Raw genomic sequence first — 27,448 nt, forward strand, 5'->3', positions numbered from 1 at the left:
TATTTAGTACAGTCACTCTGGGCTTGCCAGGTTGTGCTGGTGGTAAAGAACCCACATGCCAATGCAGGAGATGTTGAGAGACTTGGGTTGGATCCCTGGGTTCGGAAGATCCCCTGGAGAAGGGGATGGCAACCTACTCCAGTATTCTTGCCTGGGAAATCCCATGGACAGAGGAATCTTGTGGGCTACAGCCCACAGTGTCATGAAGAGTCAGAAGCGACTGAGTGGTTGAGTACGCACGCAGGTACCCGTTACATTAAAAATGTATGATAAACTTCACTGAAGAGTATAGGGGGAAAAAAGCTGATCTAAGTAACTCGAGATGAGTAGAAACTGTGTCTAGAGACAAATGTACATAAATGGTGTCTGGGTAAACAGTTCTGAAACCACTACATGTATACTGGTATTAAACAAACAAATAGATGGATGAAAGACAATGAAAGCCAGGTTTTTCAGTCTTGAGAGTGGGAAGTTCCAGACCACCAAGCAGGGAAGGTAAGACGGTTCTGGTCACCAGTTACAATGTGTGTGAAGGGTTTTCCACACACCACCAAGCAATTTTTGGACACCAGCTTGATGTCCTACAATTCAGCCCAATTCAGACAACGTTTACTCAGAGAGAGCATCAGATTGCACGAGTTGAGGTCTCAGTCCTGTAAGATTGCTCACCCCCACCACTTTAGATGCGAATTGTAAGCCCAGGTTGTTAACCTGTGTTTCTGACCAATTGGTTATGTTCTCACAACCCCTCCTTCAGGTTTGATTAATCTGCTGCAATGGCTCACAGAACTAAGGAAAACTGTTTACTTACTAGATTACCAATTTATTACGAAGGATGTTAAAGGATATGAATGAACAGCCAAATGAGATATGGAGGGGAAAGTTATCATGGAGTTTGGGGCCTGCAGGGCACAGTGACACATGGATGCATTCTGATTCCCTAACCTGGAAGCTCTCTGAACCCCTTCCTTTTGGGTTTTTATGGAGGCTTCATTACATAGCCCAATTTCTAGCTCCTCTCCATCCCAGAGGTGGGACAGTGACAAAGGAGAGAAAAAGGGGGTCTGAAAGTTTCAACCTCTAATCATATGGTGGACTCCACTGGCTACCAGATCCCATGCTTGGGTGCTTTCCAAAAGTCACTTCTTGGGCTTCTCTGGTGCTCCAGTGGTTAAGAATGCATGTGCCAATGCAGGGGACACGGGTCTGATCCCTTATCCAGGGGCATCTCACATGCCGCTGGGCAACTAAGCCCATGAGCCACAACTACTCAGTCCACATGTAGCAACTACTGAAGCCAGTGCGCCTAGAGCTTGTGCGTTGCAACAAAAGCCACTGCAATGAGAAGCCCGTGCACCACAAGGAAGAGGAGCCCCTGCTTGCCACAACTAGAAAAAGCCTATGCAGCAACGAAGACCCAGCACAACCAAAAGTAAATAATTTTTTAAAGGCTGATATTAGTGATATGTTCATAGCATGTACCTCTAATATGATGTTGTAAGAATGGCAGTTAGTGTGATCTTCTGCCCCCAGATTTAAACCCCTAGTCTAACTAGGAAAAGAACTTCAGACAATTACCACTTTGGGGACATTTTATAAAACTAACCAGTGCTTCTCAAAACTGTCAAGGACATCAAAAACAAAGAAACTGGGACTTCCCTGATGGTCCAGTGGTAAACAATCCTCCTGCCAATGCAGGGCACACGGGTTTCATCCCTGGTCCTGGAATATCCCACATGTCACAGAGCGACTAAGCTCATGGGACACAACTACTGAAGCCGTGCACTCTAGAGCCCTTGTCTGCAACAAGAGAAGCCATTATGGGAAGCCTGTGCACCACAAGGAAGAGTAGGCCCCGCTGGCTGCAACTGCAGAAAGCATGAGCACAGAAACGAAGACCCAAAGCAACCAAAACTAAAAATAAATTAAAAAAAAAACAACAACAAGAAGGAAACTCTGAGAAACTGTCACAGTCTTGAGCAGCATAAGGATACAGAGGACTACATATAATGTATCCTGGATAGAATCCTGGAGCAGAAGGACATTAGGTAAAAACTAAGGACATTTGACTTGAGTATTGTTGTTTAGCCACTTAGTCGTGTCCGACTCTTTGCAACCCATGGACTGCAGCATGCCAGGCTTCCCTGTCCTTCACCATCTTCTGGAGCTTGCTCAAACTCATGTCCATTGAGTTGGTGATGGTATCTAACCAATTCATCCTCTGTGGTCCCCTTCTCTTCCTACGTTCAGTCTTTCTCAGGATCAGGGCCTTTTCTAATGAATCAGCTCTTTGTATCAGGTGGCCAAAGTATTGGAGCTTCAGCCTCAGCGTCAGTCCTTCTGAAGAATATTCAGGGTTGATTTCCTTTAGGATTGATTGGTTTGATCTCCTTGCTGCACAAGGATGGAGTATGGGCTTCAGTTAATAAGGATATATTAATGCAAAGAATAGCAAGGAGAGATAAAAAAAAAAAAGCCTTCCTCAGCCATCAATGCAAAGAAATAGAGGAAAACAATAGAATGGGAAAGAGTAGAGATCTCTTCAAGAAAATTAGAGATACCAAGGGAACATTTCATGCAAAGATGGGCTTGATAAAGGACAGAAATGGTATGGACCTAACAGAAGCAGAAGATATTAAGAACAGGTGGCAAGAATACACAGAAGAACTGTACAAAAAAGATCTTCATGACCCAGATAATCACAATGGTGTGATCACTCACCTAGAGCCAGACATCCTGGAATGTGAAGTCAAGTGGGCCTTAGAAAGCATCACTACGAATAAAGCTAGAGAAAGTGATGGAATTCCAGTTGAGCTATTTCAAATCCTGAAAGATGATGCTGTGAAAGTGCTGCACTCAATATGCCAGCAAATTTGGAAAACTCAGCAGTGGCCACAGGACTAGAAAAGGTCAGTTTTCATTCCAATCCCAAAGAAAGGCAATCCCAAAGAATGCTCAAACTAGCGCACAATTGCACTCATCTCACACACTAGTAAAGTAATGCTCAAAATTCTCCAAGCCAGGCTTCAGCAATACATGAACCATGAACTTCCACATGTTCAAGCTGGTTTTAGAAAAGGCAGAGGAACCAGAGATCAAATTGCCAACATTTGCTGGATCATTGAAAAAGCAAGAGAGTTCCAGAAAAACATCTACTTCTGCTTTATTGACTATGGCAAAGCCTTTGGCTGTGTGGATCACAATAAACTGTGGAAAATTGTGAAAGAGATGGGAATACCAGACCATCTGGCCTGTCTCTTGAGAAACCTGTATGCAGGTCAGGAAGCAACAGTTAAAACTGGACATGGAACAACAGACTGCTTCCAAATAGGAAAAGGAGTATGTCAAGGCTGTATATTGTCACCCTGCTTATTTAACTTATATGCAGAGTACATGAGAAACGCTGGGCTGGAAGAAGCACAAGCTGGAGTCAAGATTGCCGGGAGAAATATCAATAACCTCAGATATGCAGATGACACCACCCTTATGGCAGAGAGTGAAGAGGAACTAAAAAGCCTCTTGATGAAAGTGAAAGAGGAGAGTGAAAAAATTGGCTTAAAACTCAACCTTCAGAAAACTAAGATCAAGGCATCTGGTCCCATCACTTCATGGGAAATAGATGGGGAGACATTGGGAACAGTGTCAGACTTTATTTTGGGGGCTCCAAAATCACTGCAGATGGTGATTGCAGTCATGAAATTAAAAGACGCTTACTCTTTGGAAGGAAAGTTATGACCAACCTAGACAGCATATTTAAAAGCAGAGACATTACTTTGCCAAAAAAGGTCCATCTATTCAAGGCTATGGTTTTTCCAGTACTCATGTATGGATGTGAGAGTTGGATGGTCAAGAAAGCTGAGCACTGAAGAACTGATGCTTTTGAACTGTGGTGATGGAGAAGACTCCTGAGAGTCCCTTGGACTGCAAGGAGATCCAACCAGTCCATCCTAAAGTAAATCAGTCTTGGATGTTCATTGGAAGGACTGATGCTGAAGCTGAAACTGGACTGATGCTGAAGCTGAAACTCCAATACTTTGGCCACCTCATGCAAAGAGTTGACTCATTGGAAAAGACCCTGATGCTGGGAAGGATTGGGGTCAGGAGGAGAAGGGGACGATGGAGGATGAGATAGCTGGATGGCATCACCGACTCAATGGACATGGGTTTGGGTAGACTCCGGGAGTTGGTGATGGACAGGGATGCCTGGCATGCTGTGATTCATGGGGTCACAAAGAGTCAGACACGACTGAGCGACTTCACTAAGCTAAGCTAAGCTACACTACTATGGTACATTTGCATTCAGTTCAGTTCAGACCCCATGGACAGTAGCCTACCAGGCTCCTCCATCCATAGGATTTCCCAGGCAATAGTACTGGAGTGGGTTGCCATTTGATGTTAACAAAAGGAAAAACTGAGTTCTTGTTATTTGGGAACTCAACTATTTTTGCAACTTTTCTGTAGGTCTAAAACCATTCTAAAAGAAAATGCTTATTTAAAAGAAAGTATGAGGCTATAGACAGGGAAGCCTGGTGTGATGCAATCCATGGGGTTGCAAAGAGTTGGACACAACTTAGCAACTGAACAACAGCAATTTAAAAAAATAATAAAAGTGGAAAACATGAAAGCAAATTACATGTGAAAGGCAGTGTCAGAAATTCTAATGCCTAAGAGAAATTCTAGAAGGAGAAACCAATAATAAGGTATAAAAGGGAATTTTGAGGAAAAAAAGAAAAAAAGCAGATAAAAAATTTTCTTGGGAGTAAAGAAAGACACAAATTTTCAAGTAAAAATTATAAAAAATTTTAAGTACTCTTTCTTTTCCCAGGGCTACTTTAAAAAATGTTACATGCATTAATTATTTCTCAGAACAATCTCTTTGTGTCAGTACTATTTTGATCCTGTGACAGATACAGAAACCCAGAGAGGTGAAGCAACCTGTCCAAAGTCACAGAGCAATTAGTGGAGGAGGCAGAATGCAAACCAGCTTTCTTTGTTAATAAAACTTTTTATTTTGACATAATATCAAGCAGAAAAGTTGCAAAAATGGCACAAAGAATTTCTGTATACCCTTCACATAGATTCTATAAATGCTAACATTTACATTTATTTTACAACCCTATTTTTGTCTGAACAATTGGAATTTCATTCAGAAAAGTCGGTTGCCCACATAAGGCTCCTTTCCCCTAAATGCTTCAGTATATACACCCTAAAAGCAAAGACATTCTTTCATAGTTTCCATTATTATGATTATCAAAATTATGAAATTTACATGCATATAATACTTTTAATATTTACCTTATTCAAATTCAAAATTGTTCAAATAAAGCCTTTATAGAAAAAACTTTTTTCTGGTCCAGGATCATATATTACACTTGTCATGTCTCTTTGGTGTCCTTTATCTTGAAACAGTTCCTCAAGTTTGATCCTTCTTGACACTGACATTTTTGAAGAGTAAAGGCCAGTTGTAGAACATTGCTTGAATTGCATTTTTCTGTGATTTCCTTATGATTAAATTCTGGTTAAGCCCTTTGTTAGGAATATCACAGGAGTTGCTCTGTTCTTCTCAATGCATTGTAACAGGAGGTACAGGATATCATTTTGTACCACAATGGTTATGTTAACTTTGATTACTGGTTAAGGTGCTATCAGCCAGGTTTCTTCACTGTAAAATTATGGCTTTCCTCTTTGTTATCAATATTTGTGGAGACAGACTTTAAAATGGTATCAAATTCTATTTTCTCATCAATTTTTCACTCACTAGTTTTGGCATACATTGATGATTTTTTCCTTAATTTTATTTCTTTTCTGGCTGCACTGGGTCTTTGTTGCTGTGCAGGTTTTTCTCTAGCTGTGGCAAGCGAGGGGCTGCTCTCTAGTTGCGAGGCATGAGCATCTCATTGCAGTGGCTTCTCTTGTTGGGGAGCACGGGCTCTACGGCGTGCAAGCTTCAGGAGTTGTGGCTCATGGGCTCAGTTTGCGGCTTCCAGGCTCTAGAGCACAGGCTCAATAAGTTGTGGCGCATGGGCTTAGTCTCATGTGCGATTTTCCCGGACCAGGGATCAAACCTGTGTCCCCTGCATTGGCAGGTGGATTCTTTCACCACTGAGTCACCAGGGAAGCCCCTACATTGATGATTCTTACCAGAATCAGTGATTACTGTGGTGGCTAACTGATGGTGACTTTCTAATTTCACCATGCCTTCTATTAATACATTAGTAAGTTGGCATTCTACTATTAAATGTTTTATAGTCACTGGGTTAGTTAATGGTTTTACTCAATCTGCTACTATCATGATCTGTTTTGATGCTCAGATTGTCCAGATTTGGCCAGTGAGAACTCCTTGAAATACTGTGACTTTCTGACATATTTCAACCATTTTTTTGAGCACTTCCCTACTTTCTACTTCCACAGAATGTTCCAACCACATCTTATGTTTTCTCTGCTCAGCATTTTATGCTATTTCTCCAAGGATTCCTTGTTCCTTGGATCTGGGTGCTGGATATTCTCATTGCTACAAAGTGTAATTGCTTCCGTGTCCTTTTTGCTAGAGGGACATACATACACATTCCTATATGTATTTCTAAATTTATTTTTTTAAAACATCACTTTAAAAAGTGATACTCCCAATTTCGATCCAACACCACAGGGTTCATGCTAGCCTCCTCCTCTCCATATTGTTAACTCCCTTCTCCAGCAACAAGAAACTTGGCTATTTATTTACTCCCATAGTACTTTTTTGCCTGATTCTAGAATACATGAATTAGTTTCAGAATTACTCATCTATATAGCTGTGTAAACCAATCCTACTAACTAGAGTTATTTGTTTATGGGTTCTTTTTTCTTGTTTTTAGCCTGAGGAAATACAAATTGTCTTCAAAAGTTGCTTGCCTGTCTTTTTTCCCCATTTAGTATGAAGGATACATTTGTTTTTGCTTATGTTCCAACTTATTAAGTCTCTCTTCTGTGATTCACTTAAAAAAAACTGAACTATAGTTGATTCACAATATTGTGTTAGTTTTAGGTGTACAGCAAAGTGACTCAGTTATTTATATATATATATATATTTTTTCAGATTACTTTTCATTAGAGGTTATTACAAGATATTGAATACAGTTCCATGTGCTATACAGCAGATCCTTGTTTATCTATTTTATATGTAGTGGTATGCACCTGTTAGTCCCATACTCCTTTATTGCTCCCTACTTTCCCCTTTGGTTGTTACTTTTAAAATTTGCAAAACATTAATATGGTCCCCAAAGTAAAAAAAAAAAACAAACACACACACACACAAAAAAACATGTGTCACTTCCCTATCCCCTAATGTACTAAAATTCCCTGTGTGTTTGGGTCTATTTATGGAATTATGTTCTATTTCACTGGTCTATTCATGCTTGAGTACCACATTGTTTCTATTATAGGGACTTTTCAGCATTTTTCATTCTCCTTGGACTAGAACCCCCTTTGAAGCTTTTCTTTTTCAGTGTTAATCAGGCTATTCTTACATAAAGCCTGTATTGCTACCACTATGGGTACTTTATATACTTCAGATGAAAAGATTAACTGAATTGTCCCCCTTCAGTAATTCTCTTTCCTAGTATATTTTCTCTTCATGACCCTTGTCAATATCTGAAGTTTTATAAGTTAGGTACTCACCGGTTGTCTGCTTTCCAGATTTTCTTGGAGATTGGGGAGCTTGTATTTAATATCTATAGGCATATTGACATAGGCAGAGCACACAATGGCAGACTTTGGGTGTGCATTTTGCACAAGCACTTTACTAATATTTTTTTCATTAGCTATTACAGTGGCTGTACAGTCTTATCACATTGTGGTTTTAATTTTTCCATTTTCTGTACCTTCTGATATCTTTATTGTTCATTTGGATACCCTTATTTCCCCCCCCCCCCTCCCTTTCTGGTTATACTGCCCAGCATGCAGGATCTTAGTTCCCTGACCAGGGATGGAACATGCACCCCCCGAAGTGGAAGCGAGGAGTCTTAACCACTGGACAGCCAGGGAAGTCCCTCCCATTTCTTACTAGTTGTCTGTCACTTATCTGCAGCGGTTCTTTATACATTCTGGATGAGTATATTGTGAATATATTCTCCCAGTCTGTGACTTGCCCTTTCACTTTCTTGATGAAAATAGATGTTTTTTTTTTTTTTTAAAGAAAATAATGTTTAATTTTAATACAATAAAATTGACTATCTTTTCTCCATATGGTTAGTGGTTCTAGTGTCCTGTTTAAGAAATCTTTGCTGCCCCAAGGCCAGAAAGATATTCTATGTTTTCTTCTAAAACCTTTGTTGTATCTTTTACACTTATATCACTAATACATCTGGAATTGATTTTTTTTTTTAATCAATGTCACCATGCAGAGGAACTTCTGTCATAAATCAAATGACCACATATATGTATTATTAGGTCTATTTTCAGGACTCTTATTTTATTGTTGGTCTAGTTGTTCATTTTGCATCAGAATCATGTTGCTTTAATAACCAAAGTACACCTGATCACATTAACAAATTCAAGAAGAAAAATATATCAATGTACCAAAAGGCATCTGACAATATTCACAGGCATCTTTAATTAAAAAAATAAGTTAAATAGGAACCGAAGGAAACAATTAGCAAATGTTACACTAAGTGATTTCCATTAAGTTGGGAAAAACAACTGGATGCCTGCTATCACTAATCCGAAATCTGTTCTGGAAATTATTTTTATCATAATAATCACTATAAAAATAAAAAAAAATCACATCTATTTTAGTTGATTGCCTAAAAAATTCAAGTATAATAAAAAAATTTTAGTTTATTGGGTAACAATGAAAGCTATGATTTCATCCATGTTTAAAACTTTATCACAATATCACAATAAAAAAATCTGCGAGAAGGTTAAGTCCATCATACTACTAGGTAAAGGATTACTCTCTAGAATGTTATTTTTTAAGAATCCCACAATTTTTGGGGGGCCATGCCATGTGGCTTGCAGGAACTTAGTTCCCCCACCAGGGATTGAATCTGGGGCTATGGCAGTGAAAGTACTGAGTCCTAACCTCTGGACCACCAGGGATGTCCCAAGAATCTCACGATTTTTATATGTTTTTTTTAAAGAAGGAACATGGGCAATACATATGAATTGGCAAGCTACAGTATCTAGTAATAAACAAATGTGAAAAGATGCTCAACTCCTTATTTACCAAGAAAATATTAAAGCACATACCAGAAATGGGGCTGTAAGGTTGAAGGGGTTGTAAATTGGCACTACATATATATATATATATATATATATATATATATAGTGGACCATTTTTAAAGTCTTTACTGAATTTGTTACAATACTGCTCTGTTTTAAGTTTTGGTTTTTTTGGCTGCATGTAAGATCCTGGCTCCCTGACCAGGGATTGAACTCACACTCCCTGCATTGGAAGGTGAAGTCTTAACCCTTTGACTGTCAGGTAAGTTCCCCCACCCATTCTCCTCTTCTATGGTAATAGCTAGTGAGGATGAGAGTGAACATAACCTGTGACTTACCAATCTCACCTTTTGATAAATATCTCAGAGAAAACCTTGCTTATGAATAGCAAGAAACATATATCCAATAAGATATTTTTCAGTGAGAAATTATATATAACCTAAATATTGACCAATAAAAGGCCTAAATACATATTGTGTATTTAGAACAGGGCTAGGGGTTTTCAATTCTACTGAAAACCATGTTAAATCCAAAATAAAGCAAGCAGCTGTTTGGACAGCATGCTGTGAGTTGCTTTCCTTACCAGATAACCATACACCTGCCATAATGCTGACATTTCCATCTCTGAAGCCTCTCTTTTTTTGGTGAGGGCAACATCTGCCAAAGTGGAATTACATCTAATTCCACTTAATGTGATTTTTCCCCCTCAAGAAATACAAAATACAGCACTCTCATGCTTTGGCCACCTGATGCGAAGAGCTGACTCACTGGAAAAGACCTGGACGCTGGGAAAGATTAAAGGCAGGAGAAGAGGATGACAGAGGACAAGACTGTTGGATGGCATCATCGACTTGAGGGACATGAGTTTGAGCAAGCTCCCGGAGATGGTTAGAACAGGGAGACCTGGCATGCTGCAGTCCATGGGGTTGCAAAGAGTCAGATACGACTGAGCGACTGAACAACATGCTTGTTAGACCACAAAATCATTTTCTGTAAGAACCATTAAGTAGCAGTGTATTGTGGAACATACTTTAAGAAATTCTGAGTTAATTTACTGTCCCCCAAACACTTCTATTAACAAGAAAATGTTATCAGAGAGAAACACATTGACTTGTTAGAAAAACCTAATTTTATTATAGCACCTAAAATACTTATGTTACATTTTTGTGTAAACACTGTGTACTGTCCACAAATTAAAAGCATTTTGAAGTCATGAGTGGGAGAGATTTGCTATTCTAAATGATGAATGATTACTCAGTGACATCTGGCCAGTCTGCCCACTTTAAGCAAAATGGACTTGGAGGTACAAGTCAATATAAGAGTGACATTAGTTTGACTGAAAATAAATCTCTTTATTATGGCACTACTCATTTTCTGCCGTTGAAGGTATTAATTTTTAAGTATTGAATGCCTATTTTTCATAGTAATTTTTCATTCCTTTTATAAAATTAATGAGGCTAACACAAATGACAAAAAGAAGAGAAACAATCTAAAAGATAACTGGGGCTGGATCATGTCATTTCCCCCAACATCGTCAAACTGCTCAAGTTAGAAAACCTAAAATCTGGATGCCTAACTAAATCACAAAAGATCAGGCCCCAGGTATTCCTGGTAAACCATTTTATGATTTATAATTGTTTTATTAGAATACTGAGTTCAATTTACTTACCTCTTTTTGGGATGTATGCATGTATCTCAAATGATATTGGTCTAGATTTTGCTTTTTAGGAGTTATCCTCATCTAATTTTATTATTGGGATATTTGCCTTATAGAATGATTCTGAAAAACTTCGTTAGAGACTGTCTATTCTTTAAAACTTTCTTGCCTGCGAAACTATTGACCCTAGTTTTTAAAAAGCAAGAGCATAACTATATTTCTTTTCCCTTGCCTACAGATCTCTTACATTATAAACCTATGTTAAAAAATCTATAAATTATAAATTGTTTAAAATATAAAATAGATTGTTCAGGTTTTCTATAGAATCTTGAGTCAATTTTGATCATTTAGCTTTCTCTAAATAGGTCATTCTCCTTATTTTCATACATAATGAAATATATGTATAATACATTCATAAACTTAAAAACTTTTAAATCTCTTTGATATATGTAGCTATTTGCAATTCCCAAACATAAAGCTGTAACTGAATCATCTTTTTTCCCTCAATAATAACTGCTGATTCTATATTAATGGTCTTTTCAAGGAGAATGTTCTTGGATAAAATCTACTAGTTTCTTATTCTACTTATACTTTAAAAAAATTGTATTTTAACCTTTATTGTATGAATTACTTACTGCTATTTACCTTAATTTAAAAAAAAATTGTTTTCTGGGAATTCCCCAGCAGTCCAGTTTTAGGACTTCTTGCTTTCACCGCAGAGGGCCTGGGTTCAATCCCTGGTGGGGGAACTAAGATTGCACCACCCATGCAGTGTGGCCAAAAAAAAAAAAAAATTCTGGCTTCAGCTAAATGCTTTTTTTTTTTTTTCTTCAGTACATTTATCGACTTCCTGCTGTGTGACAGGCACAATAGGTATGGTAACAGAGTGCTGAACTAATTCTCAAGGCAGGTTTTCTAAATGCATCAAGGTTACTATTTTTCTACCAAGTAGAGCTTTAGTGACTTCCCACAAATTTTTACCTGGAGGTATCAAATTATCATTTATCATGAATAGTTTAACATTTCAGATTTTCTACTTAAACAAAAACTTTACTATGGAAAAATTTAAATATATGCAAAGGTAGTGAGAATAGCACAAGGAACCCTATGTTCCCATTATTCAAGTTTCAACAATTAGCAACATTTTGCTGATCTTATTTCATCTATCCTTTCCACTTTTCACTTTTATTCAGTATTAAAAGCAAATCATACACATAATTTTATCTTTGAATACTTCAGTATGGATCTCTAATGCATAAGGATTTGTACACACACCCAAACCAATGCCATCATCATGCCTAACAAATGAATTCTTGTTGTTGCTAAGTCGTATCTGACTCTTTTGCAACCCCATTGACTATAGCCTGCTAGGCTCCTCTGTACATTAGATTGTCCAGGCAAGAATATTGGAATGGGTTGTCATTTCCTTCTCCAGGGGATCTTCCTGACCCAGGGATTGAACCTGTGTCTCCTACATTGCAGGAGGATTCTTTATTACTGAGCCACCTGGGAAGCCCAACAAATGAATAACAATCATTTAATATAATTTAATACCCATCCTAGGTTTACCTTTTCACAATAATGTGAGTTTTTAAAAAAATTTACCTGTCAGAATCAGGATTGTATTGAATATATCTTATTTTCTATATTCTTGATGTTCTGGCATTTAGAAACTTGATCTTGGAGCAACTATCCCTTCTAGAGATAGCAAATTCCTTGACAAATGGCTCCCCTGTGAGCATGCTTTGATATACAAACCAACCAATCCAAAGTTGAAACTCCTTTATCAAACATCTTTAGCAAACTCTCAGACACCAAGTCAATATTCTTCCTGTCCTGAATCACCCCAGAGCCAAATACTGGACAACTAAGGACCACCACTGTAGCACTGAGTCCACAAAATTATTGAATCTATTTAGTCCTAAACTTGCTCAGTGTGCCTACCTGGCATCACATTGCCCATTCCTTCCTGGGAAAATTCAATAAAGTTTCTGAGTCATGCTCTGCCCTTTCCTGCCTTCTGCCTCCTAACAGGACTAGGTGCTTCTTCCATGTGGTCCTATATGCATGCGGTGCTTCCTGTTGGTAGAAATCTCTGCCAGTAAGCTTCTTCCTTCATGATAATCATTTCCATGTCTTCATATCTTACCATACCTGATTAAAGCAAATCCTGGTACATTTTAACACAACATCTCAATACATTCCATACACTGTATTCAATTAACATATCTCTTAAGTTTCTTTTACTTTGTAAAATTCTGTTTTTATTGTCTTACCATATATTGGTTAAGAAAGTAGGCCTTTTTATTTTGTTGAATTTCCCATGTTATAGATTTGGCTCTTAGCTTTGTGTCATTAATTTGTTCATTTATTTCCCAAGTTTCCTGAAAACTGGGAGGTTTAGAGACCAAATTACACTTCTCAATCAATATTTTGGACAAGAATATGCCACAGGTAGTATTGCATCCATTGCATTGTATCAAGAAGCAATTACTTCTGCTGATTTAGAAATGTTACTATTGATTACTGGGTTGTCATTCTGCCCCATTCATTAAAATCTTCCTATAATCTTTCACCTAATGGTTTTCATACCCACTGAGATCATCAAGATCTACTAATTCATAAATAAAAAGTGTGATTGCTTGGATTCTATCATTCCTTTGACTTTTATTAGCTAGAATTCTCTAATAATAAAGAACTTTCCTTCACCAACTTCTGGTTGTCTTATATAGTCCGTAAAGGAAATATATAGTTCATAAAGGAAAGGCAAGATAAGTGCTCCATTTTCCCTGTTTATTTATTAACAAATGTCCTAATGTGCTCTGTAACTGATCAACACATTTGATCAGGAAAAAAAAAAGCTAGCAAAGGCTATAGCAATCACAACAAAAGGACACAGGATCCAAGCTGAAGGAATTCCCACTGGCTGATGATAGGATAATTTGAGCATTTTTTAAAAAGGCTGCAATGGATTTTTAAAGTGATACAGGACTCAGAGGTGATTTTTAATTTCTAAATAGTTTCTTTTTAACCTTTATTTAATACTTTATTTAATTATAGTTGATTTATAATACTGTTAGTTTTAGGTGTACAGCACAGTGATTCAGTTTTTTATATATGTACATATATACATATATACACACATGTATATATATAAATATATATATATATACAGTGTATTATATTCACATATATAGTGAATATATATATATTAAAAAAAATTATTTTCCATTATAGGGTATTGTAAGATATTGAACACAGTCTTCCCACTGCTATACAAGTAAATCCTTGTTGTTTACCTATTTTATATATGGTAGTGTGTATCTGTTAATCCCATACTTCTGATTTATCCCTCCATTTCCCTTTTGATAACCATGCTTGTTTTCTATGTCTGTGAGTCTGTTTCTGTTTTGTAAGTAAGTTTATTTGTACTATTTTTAGTTTCCACATATAAATGATACAGTATTTGTTTTTGTCTGACTTACTTCACTTAGTATGATAATCTCTAGGTCCATCCATCCTTTGTTAATTTTAAATAAAATTTATACTGAGGCAGAGAATACGACTGTAGAATATCTTCTTTTTTGCTTGTTGGGGTTTTTTCGGCCATGCCGTACAGCACGTAGTTCCCTGACTACAGATGGAACCAGTTTCCCCTGCAGTGAAAGTGCAGAGTCTTAACCACTGGACCACCAGGTAAGTCCCTAGAATATCTTCTTTTTTATGAACAAATTGAAAAAGAACTTCTTACTTTCAAGTATTTTAGCAAGAATAAGTTGGGACTTCCCTGGTGGTCGAGTGGCTAAGACTCTATACTTCCAATGCAAGTGGCCCAGGTTTGATCCCTGGTCAGGGAACTAGATCCCACATGCCACAACAAGAGCTCACATGCTGCAACTAAGAACTGGGGTAGCCAAATAAATAAATAAATTAATTAATTAAAAAAAAACGAATAAGTTATCTGACATTCAATAACTGATGAGTGTTGGTAGAAGGCATTTCTATATTCATTGTGCCCATAGTCTTTCATATGGATTTTCAAGAGAGTAACATAATAAAACAAAATTTAGTAGCTTAAAATAACAACCATTGTATCTCATGATTGTGTGGGTCAGGAATTTGGGCAGGGGCTCAGCTGGTCAATTTTTTTGTTCTACATGGCATCAACTGAGGTCACCTGTAGGAACTCAGCTGATGCTGGTGTGGAGCATCCAAAACTGTTTACTCAAATATCTGGTGTTTTCGTGGGCATATCTGGAAGATGGCACAGCAGAGTGCCTCTCCTTCTCTATGTAGTCTCAGGGCCTTTTCATGTGGTGTCTTTAGCAGAGTAGCCAGACTTTTTAATATAACAGTTTAAGGTCTCAACTTGAGAGAGTATTCCAAGAGATGAGGTAAAATCTACCGGTAAAATCTGGGCCCAGAAACTAGCACAGCAGTACTTCTACTATTCTACTGCTCAAAGCAGTCAGTCAACCCAGATTCACAGAGAAAGCATGTGGATTTTACCTCTTGATGGGTGAAGTGTCAAAGAATTTGCAGCAATTTTTACTCTGCCACAGTATTATAATTTTACAAATGAAGAAATTATAGTATGGAGCAGTTAAGCATCTTGTTCAATATAACACAAGTAGGAAAGTGATGGGCTAGAGATAATGATGTCTTCCCCACATCTGTTACATTAATAAGATGAGTTTGTAGAATGAATGGGAATATTCTAAGATCTGACTTGGTGGAATACATTAAATTAACACATTCTGTTAATGATATAAGCCCCCTTATGCCAAGTCAGGTGCATGAATGAAGCAAAAGGGACTAATTACTACATTCACAGACTGTTCCACAACACAGGACTGACAAGGCATTCTCATATTTTTACACTATGAATTTTTAGGTGATGGGTAAGGTGTGAATGCTGTCTAAAGGCCTTCTTACATTCCTTACATTCATAGGGTTTCTCACCAGAATGAATTCTCAGATGTTGAATAAGAGATGAATTAAGTCTAAAGGCTTTCCTACATTCCTTACATTCAAAAGGTTTTTCACCAGTATGAATGCTCTGATGTAGAGTAAGTTTTTGGCGCAATCTAAAGGCCTTCCCACATTCCTTACATTTATAGGGTTTCTCACCAATATGAATACTCTGATGTTGTGTAAGTTGTGAGAGTAGTCTAAAGGCCTTCCCGCATTCCTTACAGTCATAGGGTTTAACACCAATATGAATACTCTGGTGTGAAATAAGTTGTGAGTAACGACTAAACGCCTTCCAGCATTCCTTACATTCATAAGGTTTCTCACCAGTATGAATTCTGTGATGAAGAATAAGATGATAACCACGACTAAAAGTCTTTCCACATTCCTTACATTCATAGGGCTTCTCACCAGTATGAATTCTCTGGTGGAGTGTCAGTTGTTGTCGTACTCTAAAGGCCTTCCCACATTCTTTACATTCATAGGGTTTCTCCCCAGTATGAAGTTTGTGATGTACTCTAAGGCCAGACCCACACAAAAAGGCCTTCCCACATTCTTTACATTCATAGAGTTTGTCAGCAATATTAAGCTTCTGATGTCGAGTAAGATGTGCATATTGCCTAAAGGCTTTCCCACATTCTGTACATACATAGGGTTTCTCACCAGTATGAATCCTCTGATGGAGAGTAAGTTGTCCACGAACTCTGAAGGCCTTCCCACATTCTTTACATACATAGGGTTTCTCACCAATATGAATTTTCTGATGTACTCTAAGTTCTGGGCCACACATGAAAGATTCCCCACATTCCTTACATTCATAGAGTTTTTCACCAGAATGAAGTCTCTGATGTCGAGTAAGATGTGCTGTCTGTCTAAATGCCATCCCACATTCCTTACATTCATAAGGTTTCTCACCAGTATGAATTCGATGATGAAATGTAAGTTGTTGGCGTACTCTAAAGGCCTTCCCACATTCCTTACATTCATAGGGTTTCTCGACATAATGAATTCTCTGACGTGAGGAAGGAGATGAGCGTTTTTGGTAAGGGGACATTTTTTGAGATGTGATTTTCACTTGGTTGAAATATTCCTCTTGTCCTTCAAATCTTCTTTTGGACTCCCAATCGTTTTTTAAAATGAAGCTCTTAAGGCCATGGTTTTTAATTCTTTCCATTATTTTCCACTGGGATAAGTTTATTTCATAAATGTCATTTTCTGAAGATAACTTCTTGATCTCATAGTTGGTCTCTAAATCTGAAAGAAAACAAGAGAGCAAACACATGGTTTTCTTTTACTAAAAGAAGTAAATCTGGACTTCCCTGGTGGTCCAGTGGTTAAGAATCCAGCTGCCAAAGCAGGGGACATGGGTACAATCACTGGTCTGGGAACTAAGATCCTTCAAGTCACAGGGCCACTAAGCCCATGCACCACAACTACTCAGCCTGTGCTCTAGGGTCTACAAGCTGCAATCACTGAGCCTGTGTGTTGCAGTTACTAAAGCTCATGGGCCTAGAGCCTGTGATCTGCAATAAGAGAAGCCACCACAATTGTAGCCCATGCAATGCAATGAAGAACAGCCCCCTTACTCACTGCAACTAGAGAAAGCCCACACACAGCAACAAAGACCTAATGCAGCAAAAAAATAAATAAATTAATTAATTTTAAAAAATATATAAACTGAAGCAGGTAATATTTTTAAAAAAGAAATAAAATTTCTCTTGTAGAAATAAAAGACAACCAAAGTACTACCCAATGAAATTCTAAAAATAGCTACACAATTTGGAAAAAAACCAAAAGGCAACACCAGGAAAATCAAAGTTCATGTAGGAAAGTAAGATTGGAGATTAAGTAAACATTTTAAATCTGTGGTTCTCATATTGAGACCATGAATCAGAATCACAAGGGAGCTTTTTACAAATATTATGATTTAGATACCACCTAAACCACATGGATCAGATTCTACAGTCCTAGACAGTCCTATATTTAATATTCCCCTCAGGATCATTCTGATGGAGAAAGATTGAAAATTCATACTTAAATTTTTTCAATAATTTCTCTGTATTCTTAGAATAAAATCAAACTTGTTGTTAAAAGACCTCTGCTTACCTATAATACATCACCTCAAACCACTGTTCTCTTTACTGCTACCAGGAGAAGCCACAACCCACTTCAGTATTCTTGCCTGGAGAATCCAATGGACAGAGGAGCCTGACAAGCTACAGTCCATGGGGTTGCAAAGAGTTGGACATGACTTAAGCAACTGAGCACACATGCACACACAGAGAGGCAACTGTTCAGATCTTAGAACATATTCCCACTTACTTTCATTGTACTTTTCAGTCTGCTCTATTTCCCAAAAATCTTCTGTTTGGGCTATTTGCATGGCTGACCCCTTCTCACTCTGAGGTCTTAGATTCAGTCACTCTAAGGCTGACTCTGCTGACAGTATCTAAAGCTGTATCCTTATTATATAGTTGACCCTTGAAAAACATGGGTTTGAACTGCACAGGTCCACTTATACATGAACTTTTTTCAATAAATATACAAATACATATGTGTAGAATATTGTGTACAAGACTTGTATTGAAGTGGATAGCCTATCCTTACATAGGCATAAGGTGAGTGATATTTAATACAAAATTAATGTGTCAGCTTTCTTACTGTTTTATCACTTTGCTTTCAAAGAATCACATTACTGTACACAGTGCTTCTTTCTCACATAATTAGAGAAACCATATATCAGCCTGTCATCACAGGTAAGTGGTTTTGTAAAAAATGTTTTCAATACATTTTATGAATATGACTGTAATACTGTATGCCATAAGTTTTATGCTGATTCATTCATTACTGTATAGGCTAGGCCACCATTAAGCATTCATATCAATTATACTAGGCTACCATAAAGCAATCATATTGCTGCTTCTTCATTATCGATGCATGAGTTATTATATTTGTAAATAAATATTAATTTTTTTACATTATCTTTTCATTTTAGATGTCCAGTGTTAGTAATACACTAATACCTACTTTGTTTTATATCATATAAGACAATATTGATGTAGGTTCTGACAGACAATTTATCTTATAAACAAACAACATAAACCTATGGTATCAATAAATATAGTACAGCACTATAAATGCATTTTTCTTTCTGATTTTCTTAATAATTTTTTTACACTAATCTTATTGTAAGAATATAGTATATAATATATATAACATATAAAATATGTGTTAATCAACTATGTTATTGGTAAGGCTTTTGGTCAATAATAGGTTATTAGTAGTTAAGTGTGGGGGTAGTCAAAAGTTATATGTAGATTTTTGCCTATGCTGGGGTTCAATATCCTAAACATTGGGTTGTTCATACATATATATCAACATAGATCTTTTGGCTCTTACTCACCTGGATATTGTCTTCTTCCTTGCCTCACTACTTTCCAAGGCTCTTTTCCTTGCTCTAATAAGGAAATCACATCTGGTTTAGAAATGAAGCATCCTGGACAGAAGGAGAGAAATATAAAGTGACATGGAATAATAATAAATTCAAAATTACTTTGATTTGGTCTTGGTTAAATTTTAATAAACTATAGGTCAAATTGGAATTGATAAAGCCTTTAGAACAAAGAAAAATAAGATGATTAAAAATGTTAATATTACATAAGAAATGGAGATTACAGAGGAAAGAAAAAAGTCTTATTTTAATTTATATTCACACAAGTACTCCTTTTCTTGAAAGCAATAGTGGTTAAGAGACTGTCCTGGTTCAATCTTGCCTCTGCCATATTCCCGTAGTGTGACCTTGGACAAGTTATTTCAATGCTTTATTTTCCTCACCTATAAAATAGGGATAATTATAGTACCTATCTTACATGAATGTTCACATTTCCTAGAATATATACTAAGTGGTATATCTACTTTATTAGTTATTATTTATCATTGTTATTTTAATGAGAGAAAAAAGAGGTTTCCTGAGGCATTTGCTTTTTTTTTTTTTCCTTGAGATATCCATACAACGTTAAACGCAAAGTTCTTGGATTTTTAACTTTCAATCATACAAGTAGGTAGAAGCGAATATGTTTATTAACACAAAGAAAAAAGTCTTGAACTTTTCTTAAAATCAATCTAGTTGATACAACTTACTGTTTAAAAATTTATACGTTCTTTTGACAGCCAGAGAAAAGCTAAGATACTAGTTCTAGCTATTTGGGGCTTCCCATGTGGCTCAGTGGTAAAGAATTCACCTGTCAAGGAGGAGGTGTGCAGGAGACCTGGGTTCAATCTCTAGGGCAGGAAGATCCCCTGCAGAAGGAAATGGCAACCCTCTCCAGTATTCTTGCCTGGGAAATCCCATGGATAGAGGAGCTTGGTGGGCTGCAGTCCATGGGGTCACAAAAAGAGCTGCACAGAGACTTAGTGACTAAACAACAACAGAAGGTCACAGAAGGATGGGGAAGATGAATATGCTTAATGAGTGTGCTCATTTCCAAACAAAAAGCTCAAACCATTCCCTTGAGAACAGGGAGCAGATATTTAGTTTCTTAAAAAGTATTTCTAAAATTTTCAGAGAAGAAAGCTGATAGTACAGAGAAAAGAGACTAAATTTCTAAAGGCAGATAACCTTACCCAATGAGACCAAGTTGCTGTAGTTCTCTAACATTACATCTCTATACAAATCCCTCTGTTCCAAATTCAGGAATTCCCACTCCTCCAGAGAGAAGTCGATGGACACATCACTGAACATCACTGATCCCTGAAATGACAAGCCATATAATACAACTGAAATTAAAGAAAATTTGTTTTAAGATGGAAAGAGGGGAAAAAATGAAAGAGATACTGCTGGAAACCAATCAAGCAAACAGGTATGGGCTAGAAACCTGTAATACTGAGTTAGGAAATCAGAGTGCCTGCAGCAGAATGCCTGTGGGTCCCTGACCAACTGTGTTGCTACAGATAAAGCCTTTTATATACTCTGGCATATCTTAACTACCCAAACACATATGAGAAAGGAAAAAAAAGTTTTCTAATTAAATGAAATACTGTATATAAGCCTTCTGCCTGTTCTATGTCTCCCTCACAAATTCTTAAGAAATTTTTTTTTTTTTTAAGAAATGTGTTCTTATACCCTTTCCTCTTAAAGAACAGACTGTTCCTTTAACAAAATTTTTGATGGTTTTATCCTTTTTAAAAAAATTATGTATTTATTTTTGGCTACACTGGGTCTTCAGTGCTGCACATGGGCTTTTTCTAGCTGTGGTGCAAGGCCTTTTCTTTGTGGTGGCTTCTCCTGTTGCAGAGCACGGGCTTTACAGCACTTGGGCTCAGTAGTTGTGGTGCACTGGCTTTGCTGTCCTGTGGCATGTGGGATCTTCCCAGACCAGGGATCAAACCAGTGTCCCCTGCGTCGCAAGGCAGATTCTTTACCAATGGACTACCAGGGAAGCCCCAAGAACAGATTTTTTAAAAAAGTTTTCCTGGTAATTCTGATTAGAAAAAGATCTGAATGCAATTAAAGAATTTCCTCCAAGTTCATCGTTGAATCAGACCATATGCATTTACCCAGTTATGACAAATTCTTTAATGAACTTAAAATTGGTTGTATGCAATGGATATGTGAGACCTAATTATTCTTATATACTCCAATATTTTTGTCTATTCAAAATTTTTAAGGTCCTCCTCAATTCTGAAGGATTACAGCCACTCATGTGCCTGCATGATCTTCTTTTCTGCCATTTTCCATCCCTCATTGTATGCATTCCATGTTCCTGTGTTAGAGGATAATGTAGATTCTGGATACCAATAATCCAGAAATACAAAGATGTTATTCTAGACTAGCTCATCCTGTTCTAATACAAATGATGTACAGCTCTTAGGGATTTCCAGAGAAGACACTTGATGTCTCTGCATACTGGACCCAACCATAACCCTACCTAGTCCTAAAAGCCACACAAAACAAGAGGAGATCTCAGTGTATACTGAGGCTGAAGTCGTACGTGCATGCTCAGTCGCTCATTTGTGTCTGACTCACCAGACACTTCTGTCCATGGGATTTTCCCAGGCAAGAATACTGGAGTGGGTTACCACTTCCTCCTTCAGGGGATCTTTCTGACCCAGGGATTGAATCCGTGTCTCTTTCATTGCAGGCAGATTCTTTACTTCTGAGCCATGAGGGAAGCCCTAGGCTACGGTCAACCAACAGCAAATCTTACCTAATTACAAAACTCAAGTTTGCAAAAATTTAGTTTTCCTCTGAGCAATCAAATCAGCCCACGCTCTCTCAACTACTCAAAAGAGATGGCCAAACATCTCCCTAAAGGGACTTCATTTCTGCTTCACTGCAGTTTTTAGCAGAAGACTGAGCACATATAAGAGATGCTGAGTGACTTCCCTGGTGGTCCAGTAGCTTAGATTCCATGCTCCCAATGCAGGGGGCCTGGGTTTGATCCCCAGTCAGAGAATTAGATCCCACATGCTGCAACTAAGAGTTCTTGCTGCAACTAAAGGTCTCGTGCTACAACTAAGACCCAGCACGGCCAAAGAAATAAATACTTAAAAAAAGAGAGATGCTGAATGATTTGTTCTATGAATACATGAACAATAACTGGAAAAAAGAAGACCCACAAGAAGGGCACGGTACTATTTATTTGGCCTCATCTCTCATTGGATTTGGAAGAAATGGGTCCTTAGATGGGGCTCTGATCAGTGAGAAGTTTCAGGATAAATAAAAGTTCATAGGACCTTAATTTCCAGAAGGTGAAAGAAACCACAACTTACATGGGCCATGGTTTAGAAATTCAAGAACTGGTCAGTCCTCTTTGGGGTTTACTTGCCTGGAGAAGCAGAGTTCACAGAGGCCAGAGCTAAGGGGAGGGGAGAAAAAGGAGGCCATGAGATAAGACAGGCCTCAGAACTCTCAAAATGACTCAATTTAATACATTCTTTTTCTTCTCTGGACCTCCCCATCACACACACACATACACAGAGGGAGATTTGAAGGAGTATGGACAAATCTAATCCCTACTTGTACATTTCAAGAGACCACATCATCTAAACCAGAATCTCTTCCAAAGTTTCACAAACCTGCTTAAATAGATACAAAGAGAGAAATTCATAGGATCATCTCTAGCAGCCAATCAGTTCAGTTCAGTCGCTCAGTCATGTCCTACTCTTTGTGACCCCACGGAATACAGCACACCAGGCTTCCCTGTCCATCACCAACTCCCAGAGCCTACTAGAACTACTCCATCATGTCAGTGATGCCATCCAACCATCTCATCCTCTGTCGTCCCCTTCTCCTCCCGCCTTCAATCTTTCCCAGCATCAGGGTCTTTTCCAACTGACAAACTACTGCACTGGCAGCCCTGCCTGCCTGCTCTCATAACAATAACTTCCAGAATCCACTGGGCTCATCACTATTTTCAATCAGATTCATCTACATTGCTTCCTGTATGACTTCATTTGTCATTCTCTTTCTTACAACCTAGGGTGAAAAGGTGGTGTGGATTCATGTTTTTAGCAGTTAGATAGTAACATATCGCTGTATCAAGAATTTTCACAAGAAAATGAAATAAAGGCATCCAAATTGGAAAGGAAGGATAAAACTACCTCTACTTGCTGACAAAATATACAAAAAACCCTAAAGACTCTATCAAAAACTGCTAGAACTAATAAAAGAATTCAGTGAAGCTGCAGGCTACAAAATTAACATACAAAAGTCAGTTGTGAGACTTCCTTGGTGGTCCAGCGGTTAAGAATCAACCTGCCAATGCAGGGGCGGTTCAATCCCTGGTCCATGCACTTGCCATGGGGCAACTAAGCCTGCGTGCCACAACTACCAAAGCCCACATGCCCATGTTCCACAACAAGAGAAACCACTGCAATAAGAAGCCCGTGCACCACAACTAGAGAGCAGCCCCCACTTGCCACAACTAGAGAAAGCCTGCACACAGAAATGAAGACCCAGCACAGTCAAAAATAAATAAATTAAAAAAAAATCTGTTGTGTATATCTACTAATAATGAACTATAAGAAAGAGAAACTAAGAAATAATCACATTTATAATTGTATGAAAAGATAAAATAACTAGGAATATATTTAACCACGAAGGTTAGAGACCTATACACTAAAAACTCTAAGACACTGATAAAAGAAACTGAAGATGACACAAACAGAAAGATATTCTATGCTCACAGATTATAAGAACATTGTTAAAATGTCCATACTAGCCAGAATAATCTATAGATTAAATGCAATCTTTATCAAAATTCCACTGGACTATTCTGTGGAACAAGAACAAACAATCCTAAAATCTACATGGAACAATAAAAGCCCCCAAACAGCTAAAGCAATCTTGAGAAAGAACACAGCTGGAGGTATCATGCTTCCTGATTTTAAACTATATTACAAAGCAATAGTAATCAAAACAATATGATATTGGCCCCCCAAAACTAGACATATAGGTTGATGGAACAGAATAGAGCTCAGAAATACACAAAGAAATATATGCAAGGAAGTTCTTCAAAGAATAATTTATAATAAAAAGAATACCAAACAATAGTCAACAAGCTAAGTACATTATGTTCCACTATATGATGGCATACTATACAATTAATGATGATGATACTGGCTCATATTAATTACTGAAGAAAGCTATCCATGATAAACTTCCAAGTACACTAAGCAGACTAAAAAGAACATGTACAATGTTGGGAGGTGACGGACTCTCACAGGTTTTATTGGCAGGATCCAGGATGTGAATCTAATCTCTGACAGTTATCAACCAGGAAGGAGGCTTTGGACATGCTACTTAATTTTCAGTGCCTCTGGGTCCTCACAGACAAACTGGAGAATAACAACAGTATCTATCTTATAATAATAACAGTACCTATCTTATAGGGTTGTTGTTAACTGTTAATATAATAAAGAACTTAAAATGGCTTATTATAAACACTGAATAAAATGAAAAACATGACATGTCCATTCTATTTATTAAATAAAATCATATTTAATACTTTTCATTACAATTTAAAATTTTTGATAAATTACCTTTAATAATACCAGAATACCCTTTTTTCCTTACTAGTAAATTTTTTTGAGATTTTTCACAACTGCTTTTTCTTAGAGCACCAGTAAAGTTTAGAACTAGGTTTAAGAATGTTATTTTTCTTAAGTAATAGTATTAGCAAACATGGATGTCTCCACAATCCTAAAATGTGTAAATTCTCACAAGGGGAAGCATCTGCCACATGGATATATGCACACAGGCACTCAAAGTGTTAGTCACTCAGTTGTGTCCGACTCTTTGCGACCCCGTGGACTGTAGCCCTGACAGGCTCCTCTGTCTATGGGACTGTCCAGGCAAAAACACTGGAGTGGGTTGCCTTTCATTTCTCCAGGGGATCTTCCCGGTCCAGGGAATGAACCTGGGTCTCCTGCATTGCAGGCAGACTCTTTACCGTCTGAGTAACTAGGGGAGCACCAACAGGCACTAGGGACGGGATATCAAGTTAAGTGACAGGTCATACTGAGAAGAAGGAAGCAAATGTTCTCAGGTCCTAAAAAACAAAAATTCATTTCACAGAACAAAAGGAAAACACCCACTCGCCTCGACCTTGACTTCTAGGTGGGCAACAGCAATTCATTTCTCCTCCTCAACACAGCCCTTTTCTTAGTTTGACAAAACGAGGAAGAAGGGAATCTTAAGACAGGCCTTTTACAGAGCCCAGCTCATCCAGGCAGGACGAATAGGGCCATGACCACACGTGTCCCCACCACCCACCAACCACCATGCCGGAGTAAGTAAGCGTAAAAGTACGGACCCTTCCTAGGATTAGAGAAAAGCCAGGGTCACGGCTGTGCTGGGCTGGAAACCAACTTCAGAGAGGGAATTCCGCAGTTGGAAGGTTTGGAGCTGTTTGCGAAAGCGTAGGTGGATTGGTGGGTGGGTGGGTGAGCGAGTGAGTGAGTGTCCGTCCAGGCGCGCCGGCCCGAGGATGCAGTGTGGCGGGGTATGTGGGTGTGTGCGAGTGTGTCCGTGTGTCCGCGCGCGCCCGCCCGAGGATGTAGTGTGGTGGGGATACTCCCAGGAGCCAATCTGGGGGCACGTTCCGTTCTAACATTCTTATCCCAAGATGGGTTCCAGCCTTTTCGCTGGGAGTCTTCCCTGGATCTCAGATATCTGACTGGGGGCGGGGGGGGGGGGGGGGAGGCATTACTCTAAGGCTGATAAGAAAATTTCAGCTGTGACTCTGGGGTCGGAGTCACACAGTCCACCTCAACCTCCGGTCACACAAGAGACTCTGAACCCGATTAAGTCACACAAACGCAAACCCACTAGTTCCGGCCTCACAATCACACACAGTCCCAATGACACACGCCGGTTCAGTCACGCCCACAGACAACAGCACACCGTTATACTACCGCGGTTCTCACGCACACTCGCGGCTTGAGGGGCGGGGCTCCAGACAATCCGAGGTGCTGCAGTGCTTACCTTCCCTATCCTTATTCCCGGGTCACACGGCTTTCCTACCGATGGCCGGAACAAACGTTCTGAGCCAGGACTGGTCACCTGGGACGCCGAACCCCTCTCACGGTGATGCTAGTGGAAGAGGGGGCGAGACAGCTCAGGTCAGTACACAGCCTCGGGGCCTAAAGGGCCGCGCGCATGGGTTGTTGGGAGCTTCGGCAGCACGCACTGAGTAGCGCAGGCGCGGTGGAGCCCCCAGAGGGCGGGGCCTCGGCGAGCGAGCTGATTTGAGATGAGTCCTGTCGAAGGAGTCGGAGAGCCGGTTGGTGCCCAGCGAGGGTGGGGTTCTCAGCTCTTTGTCCTGAGGAAGTCGCGACAGTGCTTGGAGCTGGGCGGGGACGAAAGACTGACACAATAAAGGGGGATGATATGCATGCATAAATAGAACTCTCCGTGGGGCAAACCTAGAAGGTCTGTGACCGAGGACTGCTCTTGTGTATCTATGTTTGGGGTAGTTCTGGATGTGACTTTTTCATTGAATGTGACTTGTGTTTGAGATGGAGCGACTGCGGGGATTGGAATGCGGCTTAAAGATTTTAGGACTGGAATTGTGTCGGGTGATGTGGGACTGAGAATGTTGTGGGGGCCTGAGATAGTGAGACTGAGTGTGAGAGTGCCTGAGGTTGCGTTTCTGTGAACGTGTCTGTAATGTGACTCGGTTTTGATAGATTTGTTTCTCTTGGGCCTTCTCTACAGACAGTGGATGTGAGTCATTCAATGTGTGTCTTAGAAACGACATGCCTGATTATGTGGTCAGTGTGTGTGCTTCTGGTATGTTCCTGCAGGATTGTGAGGAGGTGGTTGTCGGCAGGATTGGATGTGACCAATAGCCTCATTCTTCTCAACTCTGAAATAAATGTTGCATCTTCAAGGAGCATCAGCTTCACTGAAGGATTTTTCTGGGAAATTATATTTAACCAGGTTTATTAGGGAGGAAAATGCAAATAAGCATTACCTATTTTACAGTATATCCTGCTTACACAGTGTTTAAAAGATAACTTGAAATAATTCTTTTCCTGTGCCTTAAATAAATTCTGTAATTAATTATAACCCAGCAAATATATAAAAATCCATAAGCAAGAGAAAAAGGAGTGAAAAAGGAA

The 27,448-nt window shown here is 38.6% G+C and overlaps 1 protein-coding gene, 1 long non-coding RNA gene and 1 other non-coding gene across 6 annotated transcripts in view; 2 read left to right on the forward strand and 1 right to left on the reverse strand.

Annotated features, from left to right (window-relative positions):
* Positions 1 to 10,306: 10,306 nt before the first annotated feature.
* ZFP82 (ZFP82 zinc finger protein) overlaps positions 10,307 to 27,448 on the reverse strand; it is a 57,977-nt gene continuing 40,835 nt past the window's right edge. Inside the window, exons 1-5 of one of the 4 annotated variants that reach the window (XM_070451775.1) lie at positions 26,515 to 27,042; positions 26,310 to 26,417; positions 20,447 to 20,573; positions 19,227 to 19,319; positions 10,307 to 17,077 (exon numbers count right to left, since the gene is read on the reverse strand). In XM_070451775.1, the coding sequence (XP_070307876.1) occupies positions 15,720 to 17,077; positions 19,227 to 19,319; positions 20,447 to 20,573; positions 26,310 to 26,417; positions 26,515 to 26,724 (1,896 nt within the window). In that variant the 5' untranslated portion in view covers positions 26,725 to 27,042 and the 3' untranslated portion in view covers positions 10,307 to 15,719. The other 3 variants (XM_020871737.2, XM_020871739.2, XM_020871742.2) reach the window with 3 other exon arrangements.
* TRNAG-UCC (transfer RNA glycine (anticodon UCC)) lies at positions 14,637 to 14,709 on the forward strand. The gene has a single exon. It is a non-coding gene; the product is annotated as a tRNA-Gly (tRNA).
* On the forward strand, positions 26,363 to 27,220 carry LOC110123650 (uncharacterized). The gene is made up of 2 exons (XR_002309562.1): positions 26,363 to 26,446; positions 27,131 to 27,220. It is a non-coding gene; the product is annotated as an uncharacterized lncRNA (long non-coding RNA).

This window comes from Odocoileus virginianus, chromosome 20, assembly GCF_023699985.2.
Source record: "Odocoileus virginianus isolate 20LAN1187 ecotype Illinois chromosome 20, Ovbor_1.2, whole genome shotgun sequence".
Lineage (NCBI taxonomy): Eukaryota > Metazoa > Chordata > Mammalia > Artiodactyla > Cervidae > Odocoileus > Odocoileus virginianus.